We start from the raw sequence: 21587 nt of genomic DNA, 5'->3' as shown, positions 1-21587 counted from the left end.
AAAGAGGATTCAGAATATGGACCTAAATGTTTTCCTATCGGGGAATAATTTATTAGATCGAATGAGAGAGCGAAGCTTCGAAGCACGAATATCTAGACGCGATGCGCATGCTCCAAGCCCTCGAAGTGCGCCTAACTTCACGCGAGAGAGGAGAAAGTATCTCGAACCGTCTCCCTCTCTCTCTCTCTCTCTCTCTATAAATAAAAATTTTTGCAATACAAAATGCTCTTATTTCGCGCGTTTACGCGTCAAATCGTTAAAATTATTCAATCTGTCTCCAAAGAGGGTCCCTCGAGCGCGCGAAAATCCTTCACTCAACGATCGCTGAAATAATCAATAAAGGGATCCACGTGCGGTGCCTCGTGTTATTGCGATGCGGTTGGGAGCAGTGCTTATTAACGTACTTCGCAGTCGTGTAGTCGAGTTCGCGATTTTAAAACGTGTGCTCGCACGCGCGAGTAGCCAAACGAATGAGAGGCGATACTGATATATATACGTGTATATATCTCGTCGTGCGGATTCCAAATTCTTGGGAATAAATCGCTTCCTAAATTTCGTCCGTTATCCATCTCGCTAACGATCCTACGAGGGAGCCGTAAAGTTTGGCGCCAACATAACCTCGTCTTCGCGATAGCCAAACCGCGAGAACGTTCCTTTTAAATGCAATTCTCATCAAATCGATGACATCCGGGTAGCTCGCGTGAGAAATGAAGGAGCTGGAGGAAGTCAACTGCAAAGTAAGACGCGGCATTATTTTGGAAAATTTTCATTATTTTTATATATATGTAACGCGGTACAGTAGCATTTTCGATTAACGTTTCCCTACCTTAAATTTATGGGAAAAAAAAAAACGAATTCTATTCGATAAGAGCAATTTTTTCTCCTGTCTCTGATAAATCTGTTTTTTTTCCCCTACAGATTCGCAGGATCGTGAACCTGCAATTTCCTGTGTCGAGTCGACTGAGAAGTTCAGAGAGCGAGGAACATGGCCAGTCCACGATCTCCCAGGAGCACGACAGCGACAGCGAGTTCCGTGGAGGATTTCTGCACAATGCGACATATGCGTGGCTGAGTTACGGCTGTCGCTTGGTAGTCTTCAATGTAAAAATAGGGGAGAGCATTAGCAGTTGGACGTTTCGCGGGACTGTAACGTCAGTTTCCCAATTTCCCGCGCAATCCGGAGAGTTTCCGCTGCTGTTGGTTGGAGTGGATAACTGTGCGAACAGATTGAAAGATTCCTCTGGCTTATTATGTATATTTGATTGTACAACGTCTCGTGTCTTGAGAGCAATTCGTGTAAATATTATTTAAAGAAAGTTATTATTTAAAAAAAAGCTTTTATGAAGATATTAATTTCCTTGTACTTATATTTTACAGATGTCATGTGGCGTGGAACAAGTATGTGTTGTGTCAGGTGGCGCGGAATGGGAAGAGTTTAATGATAAAAGATTGGATAATGTATTGAATGAAATGGATGGAATAGCTTGTGTAGTCTTGCGTAATCTTGAGCATATCATGATTGATCTTCGAAGACGTACATGGGATGTATATGATTTGTCCTCTGTTATGGATGAAACATCTCCAGCAGAATTGGATTTTTTATCTGCGAAACAAGTTGTTGGCAGGCATCAGTCCAATCGAGAAAAACATGCTGCTTATAATTTGTTGAATAGACGTAAGTACAAATATTAAGTATTCATTATCACAGTAATTATCACTTAAATGATGAACATTCCCATCATTTCAAGGACAAAAAGATCTTATAACTATAACTGTTCTGTCTCTTGAGCATAGAAACTTTGATGCTATCATCTATTGTCATAGACATTATCTGATAATTTATTTATTCGCAAATAGAGTGTATAACAATATACTTGGTCACTATTCATAATAAAAATTGAGTATTTATAATTTTTATCTTTTTGAAAATGATAATTTCCTAATGGATTAATAAAATTTTCGTGATTAAAATAACAAAATATGAAAATATTATTTAAGTTTCATTTATTTAGATACATTTGTATAAAAAAATTTTTTTAAATTTAATGTTTTTAATATTTAGTTTTCAATTAGACATAAAAAGAGCCTTACAAAAACATAAGCATATAAAAAAAAATATACTTATATATTCAAGATATTTATATTTATTATTCAAGATATATTTATTATTTTATTTTGACTTTTGTTTATAACGTCCTCTTTGAAAATTCAATATAAAGTTTAATAATTCTACAGCATTGTTATTCTCTTAACATTCGCCAGCAAATTCATGGGTAGGCAAGTTTGCTATAAAAGATTTAAAAATTTTTTTAATGATAATTTATCTCGCTTTTGCTCTCAATGAGTTGCCATGATTTATGAGAGAGTTCCTGAAAGATAAACGGATTCATGTGATGTTTAAATATCGCTAATAACAACCGATCTGTTGTTATTTAAACGGTATTTATTGTATTATTAAATAAGAGAATTGAATATAGCAAGAAGTTTTGTATCTTTTTTTGTATCTATACTAATGCATAGATTTTTCTGAATAAAAGATTTTGGAAAAAGATAAAAGATATTAGAGTATTTCTTATTAAATATATAATAATACAATTTTGTGACTGCATCGCTATTGTATATATTTTATTGGAATAACAGGCTCTTTCTATTATAATTATTATAAATAATTATAATTAATAGTATAATAATAATTAATAATATAATAATTATAATAATTAAGAATGATTATTTTTTAATTAATGCAATCTTTTTAAAAAAAGTTAAAATTCTAATATTGATAGTCTTAATTTAATTACTTTGTTTTTAGGTATAGAAAAACACATTGGTTTTAATAGAGAAGATTTCGAATCATCTCCTTTACTCGGCGAGAGTTTGACCACTGCAATTATTAGTTCCACGAAGATCGGCTGTTTAATCTCTGGCTGTTTGGGTAGAGTAATAATTTGGCAAAACGATGGTTCTATAAGATGGATCAGTGCACCTATCGACGAAAACATGGCGGTTACGCATCTAGCTCTGTTAGAACCCACGGATGATCCTAGACCGTTTTATTATTTGTGGGTAGTATTTCAAGATGAATTGTCGAGAATGCCACCGGTATTGAGAATGTACGCCATGCTATTTGAAAGGAAATACTATGACAGAGACGTCAACTTGTATTTCAACTTGGAAGATGATCCCAGCCTCAAGTTTGAGTCGGAGTTGAGCGAAGGAGATAGAATCGTTGGCTTGTGCACCGTCGAGAGAGAATCCAATTCAGAACAGACGGAGTCGAGCGCCAGAAGAGGTGAGGATAATTTACTGCTCATCACCACCAACGAGAGGATACTACTGTTCGACCTGAATCAATGGTACAAAGAGCAGATGCCGCGTACCATTAGCGAATGTCAGAATCCAAACAGCATATTAGCAACGTATTGCACGCGATCCGACGTGCAAAACGCAGACCGTCAGGTGATCAACTTCGCGTACGTTCCGCTCAGTTTGCAAGAATTTCCCAGCTCAGGTCCAAACTCACCTGAAGAATTGTTCTACCCCAATTCCTTGTCGTTCGAATGGGTGGAATTGAGTTCAAGGAGACTAACATTCTGGATGACTCGTGGTATTCAGGCAGATCTGCTGCGTGAAATGGCTATGGCCGGTCCGATTATATTAATACAACCGTCTGAAACGTTTCACAGGTGTCTCTCCGTTGGATTGGTGCCATTTAACTCGGAATTTACATTCGCCAGCGATCAAGACGCGCAGCGAGAAATGTTGCTGTCGCTCTGCTTGGAGCAACGGTGGTCTACCTTTCTGGTGAAATGCGCCGTAGAGTGGTCGGACGGTAGTGCCTCTTACTTGTATCCTACTTTCCTCAAATGGGGCATCCAGAGAGCCTCCACGATAAAAATGATCGCTGATCGGCTGTGCGTTCCTTTGTTCGATCAGTCAGGTAATAGCATCGGCGAGGCTGACGTAAAGAATCTACGATTTTGTTCGCAGCAATTGGAGTGCCTGTCCAATGTAGTGGGTAAATTACCGTCCGCGGGGACAAATTTAAAGAAGCAACGAAGGACATTGAAACGCGTGTCTACGTACTTCCAAGTGCTCCTTTGGTTCTATGATGTGGGTCTGTTGCCCGAAACACAAGACTTGGAGGATGAGGAGGAAAATACTTTACCTATCTCCTTAGCACTAAGAGTGCCTTATCCTTATGAGAGACTCTCGGCACTTTACAAGGAGAAACGAGCGCAATATCAGAAAGACAATAACAGTAACGAAAATGAACAGGATTTATTCATCGACGAGTTGATAACGCGTGAATGTCCTATGTTGAAGGCACAATGGGAGAGAGAAGGTGGCACCGCCACGGGCGGCTACTATCCACCGCCATCGTTGCAGTCCCTCTTACGCAGTTATTTAACCGATTATCAGCAAACAGAAGCGAGTGAGATTAGTTGCAAGCATCAGATCACAATTTACCTCTTGATGGATTTGCAGGCGATGCTATTACAACGACTATATCCCGCGGTGAAGCAGCTAATTAAGTATCCGTCCGCATTCAAAATGACTCCCAGTCTCATCAAACTCACTCAGGCGTTTTGGTTGCTCGATCACGAGGACTATCAGGAATTCCTCGATACAATGACTGGTCAGTTGATTTCTGATTCTGACGTTAAGGATTGGCACCACAGACTTATACTGCGCACTTTGGTGCGCAATAATCAGCACAAACTTGCGCTCGTGTATCTCCGTGTAAGAAAGCCTCCTCTATCCTCTTTAGAGGAGCAAGGTGTTGCCGTGAGTCTTTCGGTGGAACACGGTCTCGTGCAATCGGCCTTTCATCGCCGGCCACCCTGTCACTACGAACAGCTACTGATCTGTTTCTTCCGGGCGTGCAAGAAGTACGGTAAGCTCAATGAGATTCTGCATCTAGCGCTGGATATCGAGGAAGAGGAAGTGTTTATCAGATTCCTCGAGGAAAATAAGACAGAAGATTTACGATTGTTGTACTACCTGCAACGATGCCGTTATACGGAGGCAATTAGCAATCATCCGATTCGACAGTACCAATCGAATTTCACTAAGGATATACAGTCCACATCGCTCAATATGCTCGACGCGTATAATATGACTTTGCCCGATGTCACGAAGCAATTCTCTTCAAACGGATTAGCAGCGACCAGCTCGGACGTAGACTTAAAGGCACGCTATTCCAGACCGATGTCGCATCGAAAGAGTCACGACAAGCTGCGAAACATATATGAGACGGTGATCATGAAGGCTAGAGAAACCTATATTCGTAATGAGAAATATCAGATCCCGTTTGTCAGCGTACCGTGTATGTCGCTCAAGTTTAACAATTACGGATCGAATATGAACTGCGTGTCATTCCCGACATTGGTACGTAAGAGTTGCGGCAAACGCAGAATCGATCAGGTTTATGAGGAAGAAGATGCAGAAGTGAATAACACGCCGGACAACGCAAAACGCCGAAAATTATCAAACGGGAACATCTTGTTAAACAAATCAGATTCGAGAGAATCAGGGTTGGCGGCGGCCTTCGAGACACCTCTGGTAGAGCGTAAATTTAATGCATATACGAACAAAGATAACGTTGCGGAAACGCCACAATCAATCCTGAAGATCAGACAGCTTGTAAAGAGTTCGACGTCATCGAGTGTCGCGTCGCCCCATGGGGAAGAAATTGCCGACAGGCTGTCTCAGAACGAGAGGAAAATCAATAGACAAATACGATTCAGCATTAATCAGTCCAAGAAAACCTTGACTTATGAAGAAGAGGAAGAGGAAGAAAACGAAGAGAAGAAAATGGAAGAGGAAGCAAGCGGTGATAACACCAACGTTTCCTCCAAGGCAAACGCAAGCAATGAGATGTCCCTCAATTCAAACAAGTCGGCATATTATGAAAGCGCGATCTTGAGCGATCTCAGCAGCGTTGCCTCTAGCAAGATTTATTGCTATGCCCGTCCGCGACCTAGCCTCCGAAGAAGTGCCTTACAGTTATCCGTAGAATCACTACAAGAATCTTGCGCGAAGAAGGTGAGCGGTACGTCCGCAAATTCGTCTGCTGCGTTCTCGTCGATTGCTGAAGAGAATACGTCAAAGAGGTGCAGCCCATCACAGTCGGCTTATTCAACCACCTTGCTATCTCCGGGCACTAGCGTTGATATCAGTTACCCGAATACACCAGGACGCGCTAGTCCATTAGAATGGGCATTAGAAAGACACAGTCACAACAAATTTACTATTTCATCCACCCCAATAACGAAAAATATAGTTTCTCAGAAGTTTAAGCGAGCAATACAAGTTGATCACGACGACAACGATAAAGATGTGGAGTCGGAATCATTTATGAGCAACGTAATGAAAGAGGATCTTAATGTGCCAAGTGAGTCTACGAAGCGTGATGAACGATCTAATTACGATAGAAGCGACCTTGTAGAACGGCGAGATAGTTCAGAAAAAGATGTACTGCAGAACAAAACTGAAAGCAAGAGCGAAAGCAAATACAATAATGGAAACGTCGCGAGGGAGGAAAGTCCAAGTTTACGAAATCCTTGCGAAGAACAGCCCGTATTCTCGGAGAAGGTCGCGGAGACTGCGAACTTGGACGAATCTGAAGACGAGTTACTTCGGCTGCGGGACGACGGAGACGATGAGGACGAACATGAGACATTCGAGAGTCTATCCACGCATCTAGAGGACGCGCAATCGGAAGGTAGAGTTTCCGTTCCCCATTCCGAAACTTGGAATCCAGGATATCAAACGGAAGGATGCTACGACGTTGCGAAATCTAATGGCCTGCGAGAATCGGCGATGCAAGTAATGGCTGACGTTGAATTCACCGACGACGAATCCGTCACGAGTGCCAGAAGCGCAACGCCAATGATATCCAATAAGACAGATAACGATGGGAAAAAGGAACATTCAGTGTCAACTGTTCCTTCGGAGAATATATTTTACGACCTGTCGAATATTACGGACGACGAGTCCGATTCCAACACTAGAGAAACTGAAGAGCCGAAGGCGAAAAATGGTAGATTTTCTAATTTACAAGGATACGTGACGCAGAATCCCGAAGTGGAGAAGGACCAAAGTGAATCCGATGGAAAGAAGTCAGATGGGAGAGAGAGCGTCTCGCAAAATGCTGCCGATAAAGTTACACAGCCTGATGCCGATGATAACGATTCTAACATAAATGTTCGTTCGAAAGTAGATAAAACTGAATCAGTAGAATATCAAGAGAAGCTATCAAAAGCTGAAGATTCCTCGAAGAGCAAATGGAGTCACATCGAATTGGAAAATGTTCCATATGTACGAATAACTAGATCACCTAGAGCGGATTCGATGATAAAAGATAAAATGACAGATACTTCGTTGCAACAAGTGGAGCCAGAAAGAATCACTCGTCTACGAAGGGGGAGTTCAATGACGAAAGAGGTGACGACAGATTCTTCACGCAATAAAACGAAAAAGCCTCCGCGATCGCGAAGAGCAAGTTTGACGACAAAGAGCTCGCCAGTGGATTCACCGTCACGAAGTACAGATTCTGAAGAACCTCCTCTATTACAAAGGATCACTTCAATTACATCAGATTTACCCACAGATTCTCCTTCGTCGCAGGATACGAATCCTGAAAAGCCGCCGCGATTAAGGAGAGCGAGCTCGATAACAACGGAGGTAGGTTCTCCATCGGGAAGATCATTGCGCAGCCGAAGAGCGAGTTCTCTCGTAAAGGACGTGCTAATGAGCTCGCTCGCGATGGACGAAAACCTCGATAGACCCGCGACTGAATCGGGAAGTTCGGATGCGTCGCCATCGGTCAAAAAAGAGCTCAGATCTACATCGTCGACATGGAAGAAGACTCCTCGGATCGAGGTCAAAGACAGCGACTCCGAGAGCGTCAAGGACGAGTTACCAGTTAGGAGAAGTACTAGACTTAGCTCTTCTACTACGAGAAAAGAATTTCAGGAAGATGCACCAAGGAGTCCCGCGAAGCTAACCAGTGAGGAAGAGGATAAGAATACAAGGAAGAGATCCCTGCGCGCGAGAAAATCCTCGGTGTCATCTGATACGGACAAACCAACGAAGAGATCCTCCTCGAGATTGTCCATGAGGGATTCGGACAAGAAGATAATACTGGAAGAAGAGGAGCTTAAAGAGCTCAAGACAAGTCGAAGACGCGGCAATTCAGTGCCTAAAGAGATCACAATGCAGACTCGCAGGAGAAGTAGGTCCGGCAGTATAGCAAAAGAAATTATCCCGGAAGTTTCCGAGCCCTCGGAGGAGCAGTCGAGGACACTCAGGAGTTCCGTCGCGAGGAATACGTCGGATGTTGTTAACAAATTGACGAGAAACACGCGCAGTCGAAGCTCGTCGATACTGTCCATACCAGAGGAATTGGAGGAGATTCTGAGTCCGCCGATGAGGGAGACGAGATCCTCTCGGAAGAAAACATCCGAGCAAGATAACATCAGAGAGAGAAGAGCATCCAGCGCAGACGTGACGCACAAGGACGTGAAGAGAAGGACCAGGAACATTCGCACGAGAAGCATCGCGGTAGAACCGATAGTGGAAGAATCAACGGAGGGCGAGGACAGAGTAAGATCTCAGGAGGGCGAACAGGCGGAGAGCGGAGTTGCACTGCGAGATACCGCCACGTCGAAAAGAAGAACATCGACTACGACGACGGTTCAAGAAGATACGAAGCAGGATACGCTAAAACGGAAGCGAGGCAGATCGCGCAAGATCGACACGAGTCAAGAATCCAGTCTGTTTACCTTCTCACAACCAGATAAGATGGATGACGTGCCATTGGATGAGAAAGGTAACGATATCGCTTATCAGATGAATGATCTTATGTGACAGGGAATAGACATCACATTCTATAAATACAAAATGTTTTGTAGGTTCAGAATTACAGAACATATTTTATGTAATAATAAATAAATAAACGATGTGTATGATTGAAGATCGAATCCTCGAAGATCAGTTTCAGAGATTGATTTTTGAATTATTGAATTTCGCTTCTACTACTTTTGACATAATTTAGTAAATAGTTGGATTTTTCATTCTGTTAAAATTCTGTGATATGATGTAATGCCATTCATTTCTGTGAAGTAGTTAATGTCCTAATGTTTGTTGAAATTGTGATTTTTAATTTGCAGAGATTGGGAAAGTTCCAAATTATGTGTTCTCACCGCCTCAAATCAAATCCAAAAGCACTTCTCCAAAACAACATCGTAGGTCATTATTCATTAATTGATCAATACGAACAGTCTCTCATGTTTTTTCTTTTGCACATTGTTTATATTTAAAATTCTAAGAATTATATCCGAGAGAGTAAATCAATTCGATTATATCCTAGAATAAGTCAGTTTATTTTCCTTGTGTTTATCTTTTACAGAAAAGTAAGCTCATTCATACCGAGTCCTGACCAGGAAAAGGAGGAACTACAATCAGCTGTTCAGAAACCTCACATCATCGAATCTGGCCGTTATTCTCGCTTGATCGCAAAGAATTTTAGATCGCGATTTCGGACAGAATTCCTTATACCTAAAAAATGCAAAAGTACAACAGATTAAACAGGAAATTTTCTGGGAAAAAATTTTGATTTATCGCGCATCTTTCATTAGATTTAAATTTAAATTTATTTCATATTTTTCTTTAGATTGCGATATTTTTTTGATTTTCTTTTTTATAATATGCGCTTATACGTCAATTAAAATTGTCTGCACGATTAGTCTTGTTGCAAATTTTAATTTTCAATAATTGTTGGCTCATATTGAATATTTAAATTTTTTTCTGTTTTGATACGGAAGTAAAAGAGAGATTATGAAAGACATTTTACAGAAAATTGTCAAGTTAATTTCAGTTCATTTCTATGTTCTCGCTGGGATAGTACAAAGTGATTTTTCGCTGATATACGATTAACAATCACAAATGTTTGAGGAATGAAGGTAGATAGAATCATTGGATTAGACGTTTAAGCGATAAATTTTAAGTTCATCGGTTGTCTTATGAAATGAAAGATTTTGTACGCTACGCTGGGACCACATACGGAAACGAAATGTTTTGTTACCTTTCGATGTTATTTTATAGAGATATTAAATTTACATTATCAATGTTAAATTCAATTTTGTTTTTCTCTTTTTTTCGCAAACGATTGAACTTTTCTCGATAGAATATCTGGTTGATTAGATAAAGCAATTTTTTTTCTTTATTCAAATTATGATTTATTTTAAGTTGCGGTTGTATGTGATCGACTATAGCGACAGTACTTGGAATATACGCTAGTACACGCGATTAGAAATATATTTAAGAAATAAAAAAAAATATATGTAGTTCTCACGCGAAGATTGTTTTCACAATCCATAAGCTTGTGCAAGTCATTTGACCTGTGTTACATGCTGCATGCCAGTTATATGGACAAATACTGTTTCATTCAAATCTCGGATATATCATTTTAACAAGCTATAATATTTGAATCTGTCACACATGTCAAAAATATAAACTTAAATGATAAACTATCATTGAAATTGTATTATATAAACTTCTTCTCTTTAACGCTCATAGTAGTATTCATTCCGTTTTATGTACACTCTTTTGAAAGACTTGCTGTGAATACGTTTTTCGTTTCGTTGATACTTTCAGAATTTGATTTTGTAGCGCAGAATTCTCTCTCTCTGCTATATATCTTGCAAATAATTCCTATAGTATTTTTCCGGCAAGAAAAAAAGGCAAAATGTATCATACCTTTGTAAATAATTTATTAATGTACTCATGTATAATACAATAAATGTAAAAGAAAGATAATACATGACATATATAGTATCAAAAAAAAGAGAAAAAACTCCAGTCACCACAAAAATATACATTATTACAAATTAATTCCTATATATAAAATATACATACGAAGAATATTACTTGAAGCTATATCAATATAGATTCTAATCCTTTCGCGAATAGCCCTTATATAAATTAATGAACGATATATTGTGTATTATGTGTGTATGTACGTGTGTGCGTGCAAGTGTATGAAACAAAGCCGAATACGTCTATTACAATGATCGAGAATTAATAACAAATAAATTCTGACAGCATTTTGTAAATGTGTGTGTCGTTTTCAAGTTATATAAATAGTTAAACATATTTTTTTCGAGGCAGGGAAAGAAGGAAATAACAACTATAACTCATGGCATTTTTCTGCATTCTAACATTTCCCCCGAGATACAATTAACAATATGTCTAATTAATATTTTTTTTGTTCATATCGTGTTTTGAAATTCGGGGGAAAAGATTGCAATATGTAACGTTTTCGCTTGATATAGATTTATAGATCTTTACAGACGCACAAGACGCGTATTTTCTTTAATAAACACTTTCTTTTATTTGTTTAAAGGCCAACACGTTAAAGTGTTATCTTTGGCAGTGTTATTCTTTATTCTATCTTATTAATTATAAAAGAGGTTTTATTATCGAGTTATCAATTTAATCTCTCGCATATCATTTAGAGAACTCTCTCTGTACGGTGTGTAATGGAAACGTATGTAATATGTAGAGAAAAAGTTAAGAGTGCAAGGTGATAAACACGACAAATAAATGAATCTCCTGTTAATTAGGGTAAATTTACTTTCAAACTTTTAGTCTCATTAGGGTAAATTTATTTTCAAACTTTTAGTTTCATTAAATCATTTCTTGTGAACTATATAAAACTACATATAAAAAACTATAAAGCTACATATGTAAAACTAAGTTATAAAAAAATTTTTATATATAAGAAAAACGGAACAAGTGGACATAATATAAATTAAAAAGAAAAAATATGAATATACATGAAGTTCATATAAAAAATAATTTTTCATACGATCGTATCTATAAAAATTGACTAAAATTTTGTTGCAATAAACACTTCATAAAAAGTTACTAATCAGGAGGAACAATAATATCTACAAAAATTGACTAAAACTTTGTTGCAATAAACACTTCATAAAAAGTTACTAATCAGGAGGAACAGTGGAATGAAACACCATCAAAAGAATCATTATAATTGATCGCAAAATTAAAGTTCTATATAAGATCAGATGTATTTGCCGATTACATCTAAAAGTTGATGTGCTTCGTTTCTTCCTCCTTGTTTATACATGTAAATCTATATTACCTGATATGACTTTGAACTTCAATTTTTCGATCAGTTGTAATCATTGTAGTCGACTCTTGACGACAGCTCTTATTATTCTTCCTGAGTCTCTGGTAAGTAACTTTCTTTTTATTAAGCGTCTATTGCAATCATGATTTCACAATTATGAATGTTTTCGATTCAGCAGCGAGATTATGGAAATGCATTTTAATTGTTTCTTTTTCTTAGTTGTAATCAATGGCAGACTCTTTGCTTTTGGAAATCCTGAAAGAGATCAGTAGACTTCATGTATGTATACATTTCTGGGTTTTCTCTTTCTTTTTATATCATATCCACTTGTTCTGTCTCTAAATTTCTTATAAATTTTTTTTATAAATTTATAATTTTACATAGTTCATGAGGATGATCCAAAATGGAAGATAAGTTTATCTATTATTAATAGAAGATCTACTTTTGTCATCATCACCTTGACTGTTTATTAACTTTTTTCTATATATCTAATATTTTGATATCATGAAGTCTTTTAATGTTTATTTATAGAAACATATGTCATTCTGCAGGAACAAATCGAATGTATCGACAATACAAGAGACTTCATTTAAACTTGATTGTTTAAACATATTAAAATATAAGTCGGAAAAAATGTTTTGATCTCTTATCACGATTTGCTCATGTGTTTCAATTACACCCTGTGTACATTAGAACCGTTTAGGAATTAAGAGATTCTGTGGTAAATTTTTACAGTCAATCAACATTTATACAATATTATTATTTCTTTCTTTGTCATAAATGTGTGCATCGTAATATATATCTTTTGTAAATGATTTTATATGATTGTCTATAATATCTTTCTTCACTTCAACTCTCTTGCTGAAGGTGTCAAAATTTTAATATTGAAAAACATTGTCATTAATAAAGCAATTTTTACACTAACATCATATGTTCTACAATTACGGACACGAGAAATATAATTGAGGACGGTATAATCTATCCATTCGAATAGATTATAATCGTAACTTCAATTTATATTGCTAGATAATTTGTCAACTTGTGTTGTCAAGGCCGTTTCAAATTTAATTATGCCCTTTAAAAGGCACGTTGTACTTTACGTAATGCGAATTACATCATCGCATAACGTATGGCAGTAAATCCTGTCAATATAAAATAATTGAAAAGTCCTGAGAGAGATTCATACATTTTCTGAAAATAAATATGTATCAATGCATAACAAAATTGCATTTCTTTAGATAAGAATCAGCCTTTGCATCCTTTTAGAAATAAATCAGTTATCTATTAACTTACGTCATCATTTGATGATAAAAAAAAAAAGAAACAAAAGTATAAAATACATTTTATTAAAAAAATACTGATCTCTCAATTCTCTCTCTATCTCTCTTTCATTGGTGCTTACACCCGTCTTTAACGCGTCGCTTTTGCTTCTCGTCGTGCGCGTTGGATGGCGATTGGACCTGATTCCGTCGCTGGCCTTGGATCGGCATATAACACGGCGCTTCATCGATCATCAGCTCTTGCGATGGCGTTGGTAAAGCGTAAACGGGACTAATCGTGCTACTCGAGCTGCTGGAAGTACCACGATGCGCGTTATAAGTGGGGTCGATGATGGCCGCGACATTTGCCACTTCTTGTGAACTTTCAGGGTCATCCAACGTCTGAATTTCCTCAAGATCTGGATACTGAGAATAGTTAATCGGATGACGAGCTCGATTCTTGACTGGCGGAGTCTTCAAGTCGAGCCTGTCCGGTCTTGGTGGTCGCGTCGTAAGATTCTGTTCCTCGAACTGTTGCTGTTGTTGCTGCTGTTGCAGACGTTCACGCTCCAGTTTTTTTTGTCTCGCTCTCTCTCGCGCTTTTCGCGCCTTTGCCCGCTCTTTGTCCTGAAGCATTCGTGCCAACTCGGCGTCCTGCGCCTCCATCGCCAGTTTTTGATCCAGTATTAATTGCTCGTCTTCCGGACCGTCCGTATAATCTTCTCTCTCCTCTTGCTGCAATTTTCTCGCCAATTCCTGTCATGTAAAAAAAATATTAAAAAAAAAACAACAAATTTTTTACCAATGTAGAATCATTTTCTGATATTAATGAAGATATTAACTTGCTTAGATAGTAGTGGTAAGGTTTTATAATTACCTCATCTTTTTCTTCCTGTATACGCTTTTCAATATCTTGCTGCATAGCTTCATCTCCTAATCTTAATTGTAATCTCATCAGGTCTTGAAGCTCACGCTCCCTCTGTCTCTCTTCTCGTTCCAAGGAAAGCGCAATTTGCCGCGCGACAAGTGCATCTCTCTCTTCCCTTTACAAATAAGAGAGGAATTGAAAAATATAAATATTTAAATAATTGTATACTTTATGCCAATCATGTTATACTAACTGTTGATGAACATAGTTTTGATATCTCAATGCTTCCAATTCCTGTTCGACTTTGGCTCGTGGTACATCTTCCCTCACCTGTGCATTACGTGTTTTATTGCCTGTATAATGCTCTTTGACTGTGAATCATAAAACAAAAAAATCATATGTCTCTTATAAACAACAGTCAATAAAATCTGTCAAATCTTTTTTTAGGATATTTTCTCTACAAAATATTGATCCATTTTCTATACAAAATTGTTATATTATGTATTCCTTTTCTTCCCACTTGGCAATCATTAAATTAAAAATGAAATTTTCATCGTTCAATTATATGAACAATCATATTTTCCCTGTAGACAATTTAACAAGCGTGCTTTTCCATAATAATAGTGAGTTTCTTGTTTATAATAATTTCAGAGATTTGATTCCTAGGTAAATTATTTATCGTCTTTATTTTCCTTGAGATAGCAAGCTAATCAGGCCAGGGCAGGCGACATTCTTAGGACCCCCTGCATAAATCTGACTTTTGAAGCGTGTGAAAAAGACAAATGTATGCGTGAAATTTTTACATACTTTCCTCATCCTGAAGTCGGTAGGCCAGCGCCCCATCCTCGTGCACCAGCCATTCGCGACACACTGCAAAATCGCACAAATACAATGTACGGATGCCAATGCAATGACTAATCGTGACGCGCGCTCCATCAAGAGAAACGAGTCCGTTTTTCGCTTAATTGCACCCTGTCTGCAACTTGAAGAAAGCATGAACAAACTGAATACTCGACCATTCTGTTCTTTTTTTACAGAGAAAAATGGGATAAAAAAGCACACAAAGAAGAGTGTCGCTCGAACGGACAGTCTCGTGACAGAAGGAGAGGCGCGTCACCCTCGGAAGGGACGAAAAAACCGATCTCTTTCTCACCTTCGTTCACGCGACCCGCCTTCGGCAGGCTGTCCGAGGACAGGACGGACTTGGCCATCGCACGTTCTCGGCGATCTCGCGCGGAAACGGCAGAATCATCGACGACACCGCTTGTGTTTACAACCACCTTGCGCGAGAGCAGGCGCGACGTTGTTTTCTCTCCATCTTGGAATTGGAACGATGCGAGAATGAATGCCGATGTGTGCACACACATGCATAGACACACATACATATACACGACACATCGTATCCCAGGCCCGGCCTTCGCGGAGGAGGAAAAAGGCCTCCCTTCCCTCTTTCCGGCATCGGGACTTCGGGGAACGATGGCCTCGCAATTTTCTCTCTTGAACTTGAGTTACATGATTAGGTCGAATTGAGAAAGTTCGTTTCTCTCTGCAGAAATTAATCAAATGCATTTGCAAGGATGACGTATATTTAAAGTTAAAAATTATATACAAAGGAAGGAGAAAGAAAGAGGAAATAATCGTTAAATAATATAATTTTATATTATTTTATACTTGAAAGTCACATATATAATATTATGAGTGAAAGGGAAAATTTCCTTAGAAAGAAAGTTTTAAAGTAATTTTCCTACACAAGGAAAACATAAAAGTCAAAATATTGTCATTTAACGTAAATTTCCTCGATACATTATTTTAAAATTGACATTGCTTTGGCTTTTGCGCTCTCTTTGGATTCTAACGTTAAAGAATAAATTCATAATATTAAGAATAGACTGAGAAACATTAAATCTTTTAGATGATTTAATTGACATTGTTGAGAAAAAAGAATAAAAGTTAACTTCTAGTGCACGTGGGAGAGAAATATTAGAATTCAGCATTTTATATATATAATATTGAAGATATAAAAGAATATAATTTTATTATTATTTTATTATTTTACTTGTGTCTTTTTTCACACGACAAATTACCTTCAATATTATATATTAATAATTATTATATATTAATAATTAAATTATTATATGATACTGATCATTCTAATAAATTTTATTCGCGGAGCAAGTGCTATTCTCATATCCAGCCCTGGCTTCGTTTATCACACAACGGCAATGCTTGTAGTAGCGTAGTAAATTGGACATCGTGAGTAATGGCTTGATATATTGAAAGAGCGTCCGCTTCGGCAGGACAGATAGTAGTTATTACTCGCGTAGTAACGTATATTCCGTATGAATGGATGTGAAGCGCGCGCACGCGCGCACCCTATGAAAGGTGAGAGCGCATGGCATGTGTGTGTGTGTGGTGAAAGGGGGTGAAATGAGAGTGACTGAGAAAAGAAAGGGACCATCGGGGTCAATGATACTCCCCCTCCCACGCCGCCGATTACTATCAACCGAACTCGAATCGATAGAAAGGCGAGAGAGAGGACAAGCATTTTAATGTGCGAATCTCTCACCGGTGTTTCTACAGTCAATAATTGTACTTTTCCCTTGTTACATATACGTATCTTAGAGTTGCGTTTATATAAAGAGAAATTTTTTGTGAGTTTTAATCGGAATTGGAATATATTTTCTAAATGTGTGTACAAAAGTTTTATACTCGTTCTTTTTATCCAAATATATTAGAATAAATTGTATTTTGATATATATATTCTTTCTTGGAGAAAAGAACATTTTTTTAAATGTGTATTCTTGTTATTTAATAAGGGTTTATTTCACTTAGATAATATTCCAAAAATAAATGAACAAATAATTTTATACAGTTACATATACATGTAATTGTATTATCTAATGTATATATAACATATATATGTATATTGTATTATCTTAATTTATTGTATTAGTATATAATTTATATATAGTTTTATAATTATATAGTAATATAATTTATTATAATCTTTTCATCTTGTGGAATATTATCCGTTTTCTTACTTACTTATTGTTACTTTCTCTTACTAATTCTTATTTATCTTCTATATTAACTTCATTATCGAAATATGTCCACTATTTCATCTTGCATTGTCATTAATAGTCTTTTCTTCATCTTTTAATTCAATATTATGTTTATCTGACCAGGTATCACATAGTTGTTCTGTGTAATATTCTTAACATTATATTACGCACATCTTCTTTTTCAACTGAAGCTTTTATTTTCAATAGCTTTTTCGGCAGGATTCTGCACTTTATTGATATCAATATCTTCCTTAATCTCTATTTTCTTCTCCTTTGTTCCTGCAGATAATTGTTGGATTTTGTAAACTTCATTTATATTAGATTGCTTTGTTCTTTGCTTCTTGAGGTAAAAAAGATCGATTTTGCAATTGTACTAGTTTTTTCAGATGATTCTGTTGCAAGTACTTGAAGAATATTTGCTTTATACTTATTTACTTTCTAAAATATTAACATGTTTAATTTCTTTTTCCTAAGATTTTATAGAATATAATTTATTATATTATCAATTCATATTTACAAAATATTGATATAATACATAATTATATACATTTACATATCTATATATAAAAATTTTATATATTTATATATTTTTTGGAATTTTGGGATATTCCCTGTATTATTGTATTATTTGGAACAATATATTTGCCATAACGATAACATCAGTGTTCCTTGCATTTACTAATTTTGCTAAGTTTACTACAATAATTTTATCTGCAGTATCGCTAATATTTGGATATAAAGTATATCTTGCGCACAACACTATCGCTGCACTTAGAAAGAGTGTATTTGATTTCAATATTCTTAGTCTCAGTTCCTTTTCTTGATTGCGCATTGAAGCATTTTTGTATCCCAAATATAATTGAAAATGATGATACAGTTTTTCATGCTAAAAGTAGAATAAATATATTTAAAGGTTGTATAAAGAAATAGAAGGATTAGATAGAAAAATCTTACAGACCTCAAAATAAGCTAAGTCTAATAATTGCATCGAAGTGGTAAATAATATTCCTCTGTATTCTATTGGTTCTCTATTTCCATTAAAAGGAAGTTTTAAGGAGTTTATTGCTGCAAGAAGAATTTCAATGCAGTATACTGGTGTATAGAGAGGCATTCTAAATCCTACTTTCTTGAGAATTTCTATTTCTGTAGAGGATACCATATCTTGAGTGTATTCATAATTTTTGTCAATTATATGTAGAAACTCAAGAACCTAATAAAGCAGAAATAGAATATAATTTTCTCTGACAAAATTTAATTAGCATTTTAAATTTTTGCAAAGAATATTGTCTTAATGTACCTGTGATATTTTTAAACCACTGGGATGAGAATTCACTTTGCATGCCACTTGAAAGCACGACATGAAATATAATTTTTTATAAGTGCAAGTTTTCTTTTTAAAGTTTTCCCACCACTCATCAGATTGATCGTTCTTCTCATTGTAAGTCTCCCAAAAGCATTTGTTCATAAATTTGTCAAACAATTCAAGAGCCATATACTTTACATGATGGTCCAGTCCTAGGTAGTTTGCTATGCAGGTAAAAGCTTTGACAATGTGTGTTGTAAGTGCTATAATTTAAAATAATTAACATTGTAGCATATATACAGTAATGTTATTAGTTAAATATTCCACAAATATAATATTTTTTATTATAATATAAAATTTTTATTATTATGTAATACTTATTTTGTTCTTACTGCTTACATTCACATGGCATGATTAAATATTTTTCATTTATGATCTCTTGCTTCCGCTCTTTCATAATTTTCTGGAGATGGTCCACCCAGTCGTAGAGAAATGGCTCTGATATTGGAATAACATTCAAATAAACAAATAGAATAAGTATTAAACAATATTTTATAAGTATATGTAAAACATCCTCCAATTTTATTTTTTGTTTCCTCGTACTTTCTTAAAAATGGTTTGAGTATTTTTTTATTTTTATAATTTTATATAAAGAAAATGTTCATATAAGATATATAATATAATACATATGTTATATTCTCTTAACAAATACTCATGCATAAATAAAATTATGTATATATTTCATGTAGAATTATGCTTCAAAGAAATAAATAAAATTGTTTCTTATAGTATAAAAATGTTTTAAATATCTCCCGATTTCTTTATAATTTCATGCAAAAAAACAAGGTATTCATATAAGATATATAATATAATATATGTATGTTATATTCTCTTTTAAAATACATACAATTTTATATATTATCATATTTTATAGAATTATATTTTGCAAATAAATGCTAAATAATTACCAATGTAAGCAGAATCTGCATTCATTTTAATTCCTAATAAAAATATGTAAATAATGATTAATTACATCACATATGTACAAATGTATGCGATAATCTCTTCATATAAATTTAGAAGAAATAAATGTAATAATTATTATATATATGTGAATAAATAATATAAATGTAAAGTTTTAAAAATTGGTAAACTTTTTAAAAAATTAAGTTAAAAATTTCCTTTAACGACTTTTCAACTTTTAATGGTACCACGCTATAGTTTTTATCATTTCCTACAATTGTCATTACAATAGGAATTTTCATATTCTTCATATCAGCTGATTTTTATATATCGCTAATTTTACTAATGTTCATTTCTATCGACGTAATTCCAATCAAACTCCATCGTTAATTAATTTGCAGGATGACAACATTAAATTTCTAACATAATTATCAGATATTCAATAGAAATTTTTTTAAATTTTGATATTGTTTGTCTTGAAAATTATTTAAGACTGAAGTTTCATGTTGGACTAATAAAAACATAAAAATCATGATTTTATAACTGAATTTTTTACAACTGCGAAAGTTTCTTTAATGAATGTGTCACGAAAAATATAGTATATAATTTTTATATGAATGGCGTAGCATTGTTAAAGTAAACAAACTTAAATTACCCCGATAGAAACGAACAGCAAATATACATAAACCTGAGGAAGCACGTGGTAGCACCAGCTGAAAGCGAATCCGGATTGTTAGGCTATCGTTGGATCCAATTCTATCCACTGAATTTTACTGTGTATATTTTTGAAGTCAAACAATTGTCCAACCGATGCCAATAGAATCGTGGAAGAAAAAGAAGTTCCTGGAATGAGAAGATATCACAAATTAATTCTCTGGCTTATCTGGCAAACGGATGACTTCGTTCAGTCAAATTTCGCCATTCATAACTCAGTAATGAAAGGTTCTCGCGCTTGCGCAGTGAAGCGAATCCTAGCAGACGCCTCTCCAGATTTCGTGCACATAGCATGGAACAGAACCAAAAATTGTTCACCTTATATGTTATCCTCTGAGAACATTCGTGGCTTCGTAGTTCACATTTTTGTCCACAGAGGGCGTATCGCTTTCAGGAATTTAAAAGTGGATCATGATACCTTTTACAATTAGTCTTTTCTCTGTCTACTATTTGATTGTTTTATTACGCTTTCACAAGGTCAGATTCTATAATGTAACTTTTAATTTTGTATTTCATATGAAATTATTATTTTAGACATAATAATTTTCTTTCTTTGCATTTCTATTGTAACTTAATTTAATAGTCGATTGTTTCTCTTTGATTTAAATTTGCGATGATTAAACGCATCGTGAAGAAAACGTGACGTCAGACTGCGCGTCATTTTCACGCAGTGAAAGTCGGACGGATTACAAATATTCGCTTCTCTTTATTCGTCTTTTAAAAGTGAACATCAAGAACAAGGTACAGGATATATGAGTATTATAAGTGTCAAAAAATGATCGCGCGAATATATAAAAATATTCAATATACTGTGTATTTTCTACGTTATATATTGAATCGAAATTGCGCGAAAGAGGAAAAGAAGAACAAGACTATGAATAGACATTTCCAACCTTTACTAAAAAAAAAGTATCCCTCAATTTTTTCTCTCTAAACCAATATGATTAATTGATTCTATCTTTATATATTTATCATTATGTGCTATTAATTAAAGCCGTAGACAATATTCAGAAATCAAAGTCGCGCGAACGTTGAGCGCAATAATGGCCATGCGCAGAAACGAATGCGCACCGGTTCGGTCGCCATGTTAGTTTCGTCATTGCTACGTCATACACGTCATACGTGAATCGGAGTCATACGCAGTTACGCGGATCGTCGTACACCCGCATTTTTCGCGTCTTTTAACCGTAAATAAACGAATATCGCGAGTGAACGAGCGTTGAGAGTGTCCAAGGATGATCGCGCGACTTTTATAATATGTCGA

At 35.7% G+C, this 21587-nt stretch overlaps 3 protein-coding genes across 6 annotated transcripts; 1 reads left to right on the top strand and 2 right to left on the bottom strand.

The window, feature by feature from the left end:
* The first annotated feature begins 142 nt into the window (after nucleotides 1-142).
* Elys (AT hook containing transcription factor 1 homolog) lies at nucleotides 143-10828 on the top strand. 3 transcript variants are annotated; one of them, XM_083088520.1, is made up of 6 exons: nucleotides 143-737; nucleotides 919-1296; nucleotides 1378-1675; nucleotides 2810-8833; nucleotides 9174-9252; nucleotides 9413-10828. In XM_083088520.1, exons 1-6 carry the CDS (start codon nucleotides 708-710, stop codon nucleotides 9588-9590), a joined length of 6987 nt encoding a protein of 2328 aa, XP_082944646.1. In that variant the 5' UTR covers nucleotides 143-707; the 3' UTR covers nucleotides 9591-10828. The 3 variants fall into 3 exon arrangements, with proteins under 3 accessions (XP_082944646.1, XP_082944647.1, XP_082944648.1); XM_083088521.1 differs by having other exon boundaries at nucleotides 9174-9248; nucleotides 9413-9554; XM_083088522.1 differs by lacking the exon at nucleotides 9174-9252 and having other exon boundaries at nucleotides 9413-9537.
* LOC145965164 (uncharacterized) lies at nucleotides 10759-15630 on the bottom strand. Its single transcript, XM_083088544.1, has 5 exons — nucleotides 15435-15630; nucleotides 15089-15151; nucleotides 14535-14652; nucleotides 14291-14456; nucleotides 10759-14169 (listed from the first exon to the last, which is right to left on the bottom strand). Exons 1-5 carry the CDS (start codon nucleotides 15490-15492, stop codon nucleotides 13543-13545), a joined length of 1032 nt encoding a protein of 343 aa, XP_082944670.1. The 5' UTR covers nucleotides 15493-15630; the 3' UTR covers nucleotides 10759-13542.
* A 2216-nt stretch (nucleotides 15631-17846) lies between these two features.
* LOC145965167 (cyclin N-terminal domain-containing protein 1) lies at nucleotides 17847-20559 on the bottom strand. 2 transcript variants are annotated; one of them, XM_083088550.1, is made up of 6 exons: nucleotides 20265-20559; nucleotides 19615-19647; nucleotides 19046-19144; nucleotides 18641-18909; nucleotides 18302-18553; nucleotides 17847-18229 (listed from the first exon to the last, which is right to left on the bottom strand). In XM_083088550.1, the coding sequence occupies exons 2-6, from the start codon at nucleotides 19637-19639 to the stop codon at nucleotides 17960-17962; spliced, it is 915 nt and encodes a 304-aa protein (XP_082944676.1). In that variant the 5' UTR covers nucleotides 19640-19647; nucleotides 20265-20559; the 3' UTR covers nucleotides 17847-17959. The 2 variants fall into 2 exon arrangements, with proteins under 2 accessions (XP_082944676.1, XP_082944677.1); XM_083088551.1 differs by lacking the exon at nucleotides 19615-19647.
* Nucleotides 20560-21587: the final 1028 nt, after the last annotated feature.

The sequence above is a fragment of the Camponotus vicinus genome, unplaced genomic scaffold, assembly GCF_025532165.1.
Source record: "Camponotus vicinus isolate PSW18456_S1 unplaced genomic scaffold, iyCamVici1.0 SCAF_14, whole genome shotgun sequence".
NCBI classification, from domain to species: domain Eukaryota; kingdom Metazoa; phylum Arthropoda; class Insecta; order Hymenoptera; family Formicidae; genus Camponotus; species Camponotus vicinus.
Note: the sequence above shows the minus strand (reverse complement) of the source record. Positions and strands in the feature narration are given on the sequence as shown.

Bases quoted from the DNA above. Each gene is read 5' to 3' on its own strand.
- Elys (XM_083088520.1), top strand. From the start codon at position 708: ATGAAGGAGCTGGAGGAAGTCAACTGCAAA. The intron at 8,834-9,173 runs GTAACGATATCG...TTTAATTTGCAG, and splicing joins CGTGCCATTGGATGAGAAAG to AGATTGGGAAAGTTCCAAAT. The intron at 9,253-9,412 runs GTCATTATTCAT...TATCTTTTACAG, and splicing joins TCTCCAAAACAACATCGTAG to AAAAGTAAGCTCATTCATAC.
- LOC145965164 (XM_083088544.1), bottom strand. From the start codon at position 15,492: ATGGCCAAGTCCGTCCTGTCCTCGGACAGCCTGCCGAAGGCGGGTCGC. The intron at 14,653-15,088 runs GTATGTAAAAAT...TATGATTCACAG, and splicing joins CCGACTTCAGGATGAGGAAA to TCAAAGAGCATTATACAGGC. The intron at 14,170-14,290 runs GTAATTATAAAA...TTTACATGACAG, and splicing joins TACAGGAAGAAAAAGATGAG to GAATTGGCGAGAAAATTGCA.
- LOC145965167 (XM_083088550.1), bottom strand. From the start codon at position 19,639: ATGAATGCAGATTCTGCTTACATTG. The intron at 19,145-19,614 runs GTAATTATTTAG...TTCCAATATCAG, and splicing joins TGCAGATTCTGCTTACATTG to AGCCATTTCTCTACGACTGG. The intron at 18,230-18,301 runs GTCTGTAAGATT...TTCTACTTTTAG, and splicing joins TAGACTTAGCTTATTTTGAG to CATGAAAAACTGTATCATCA.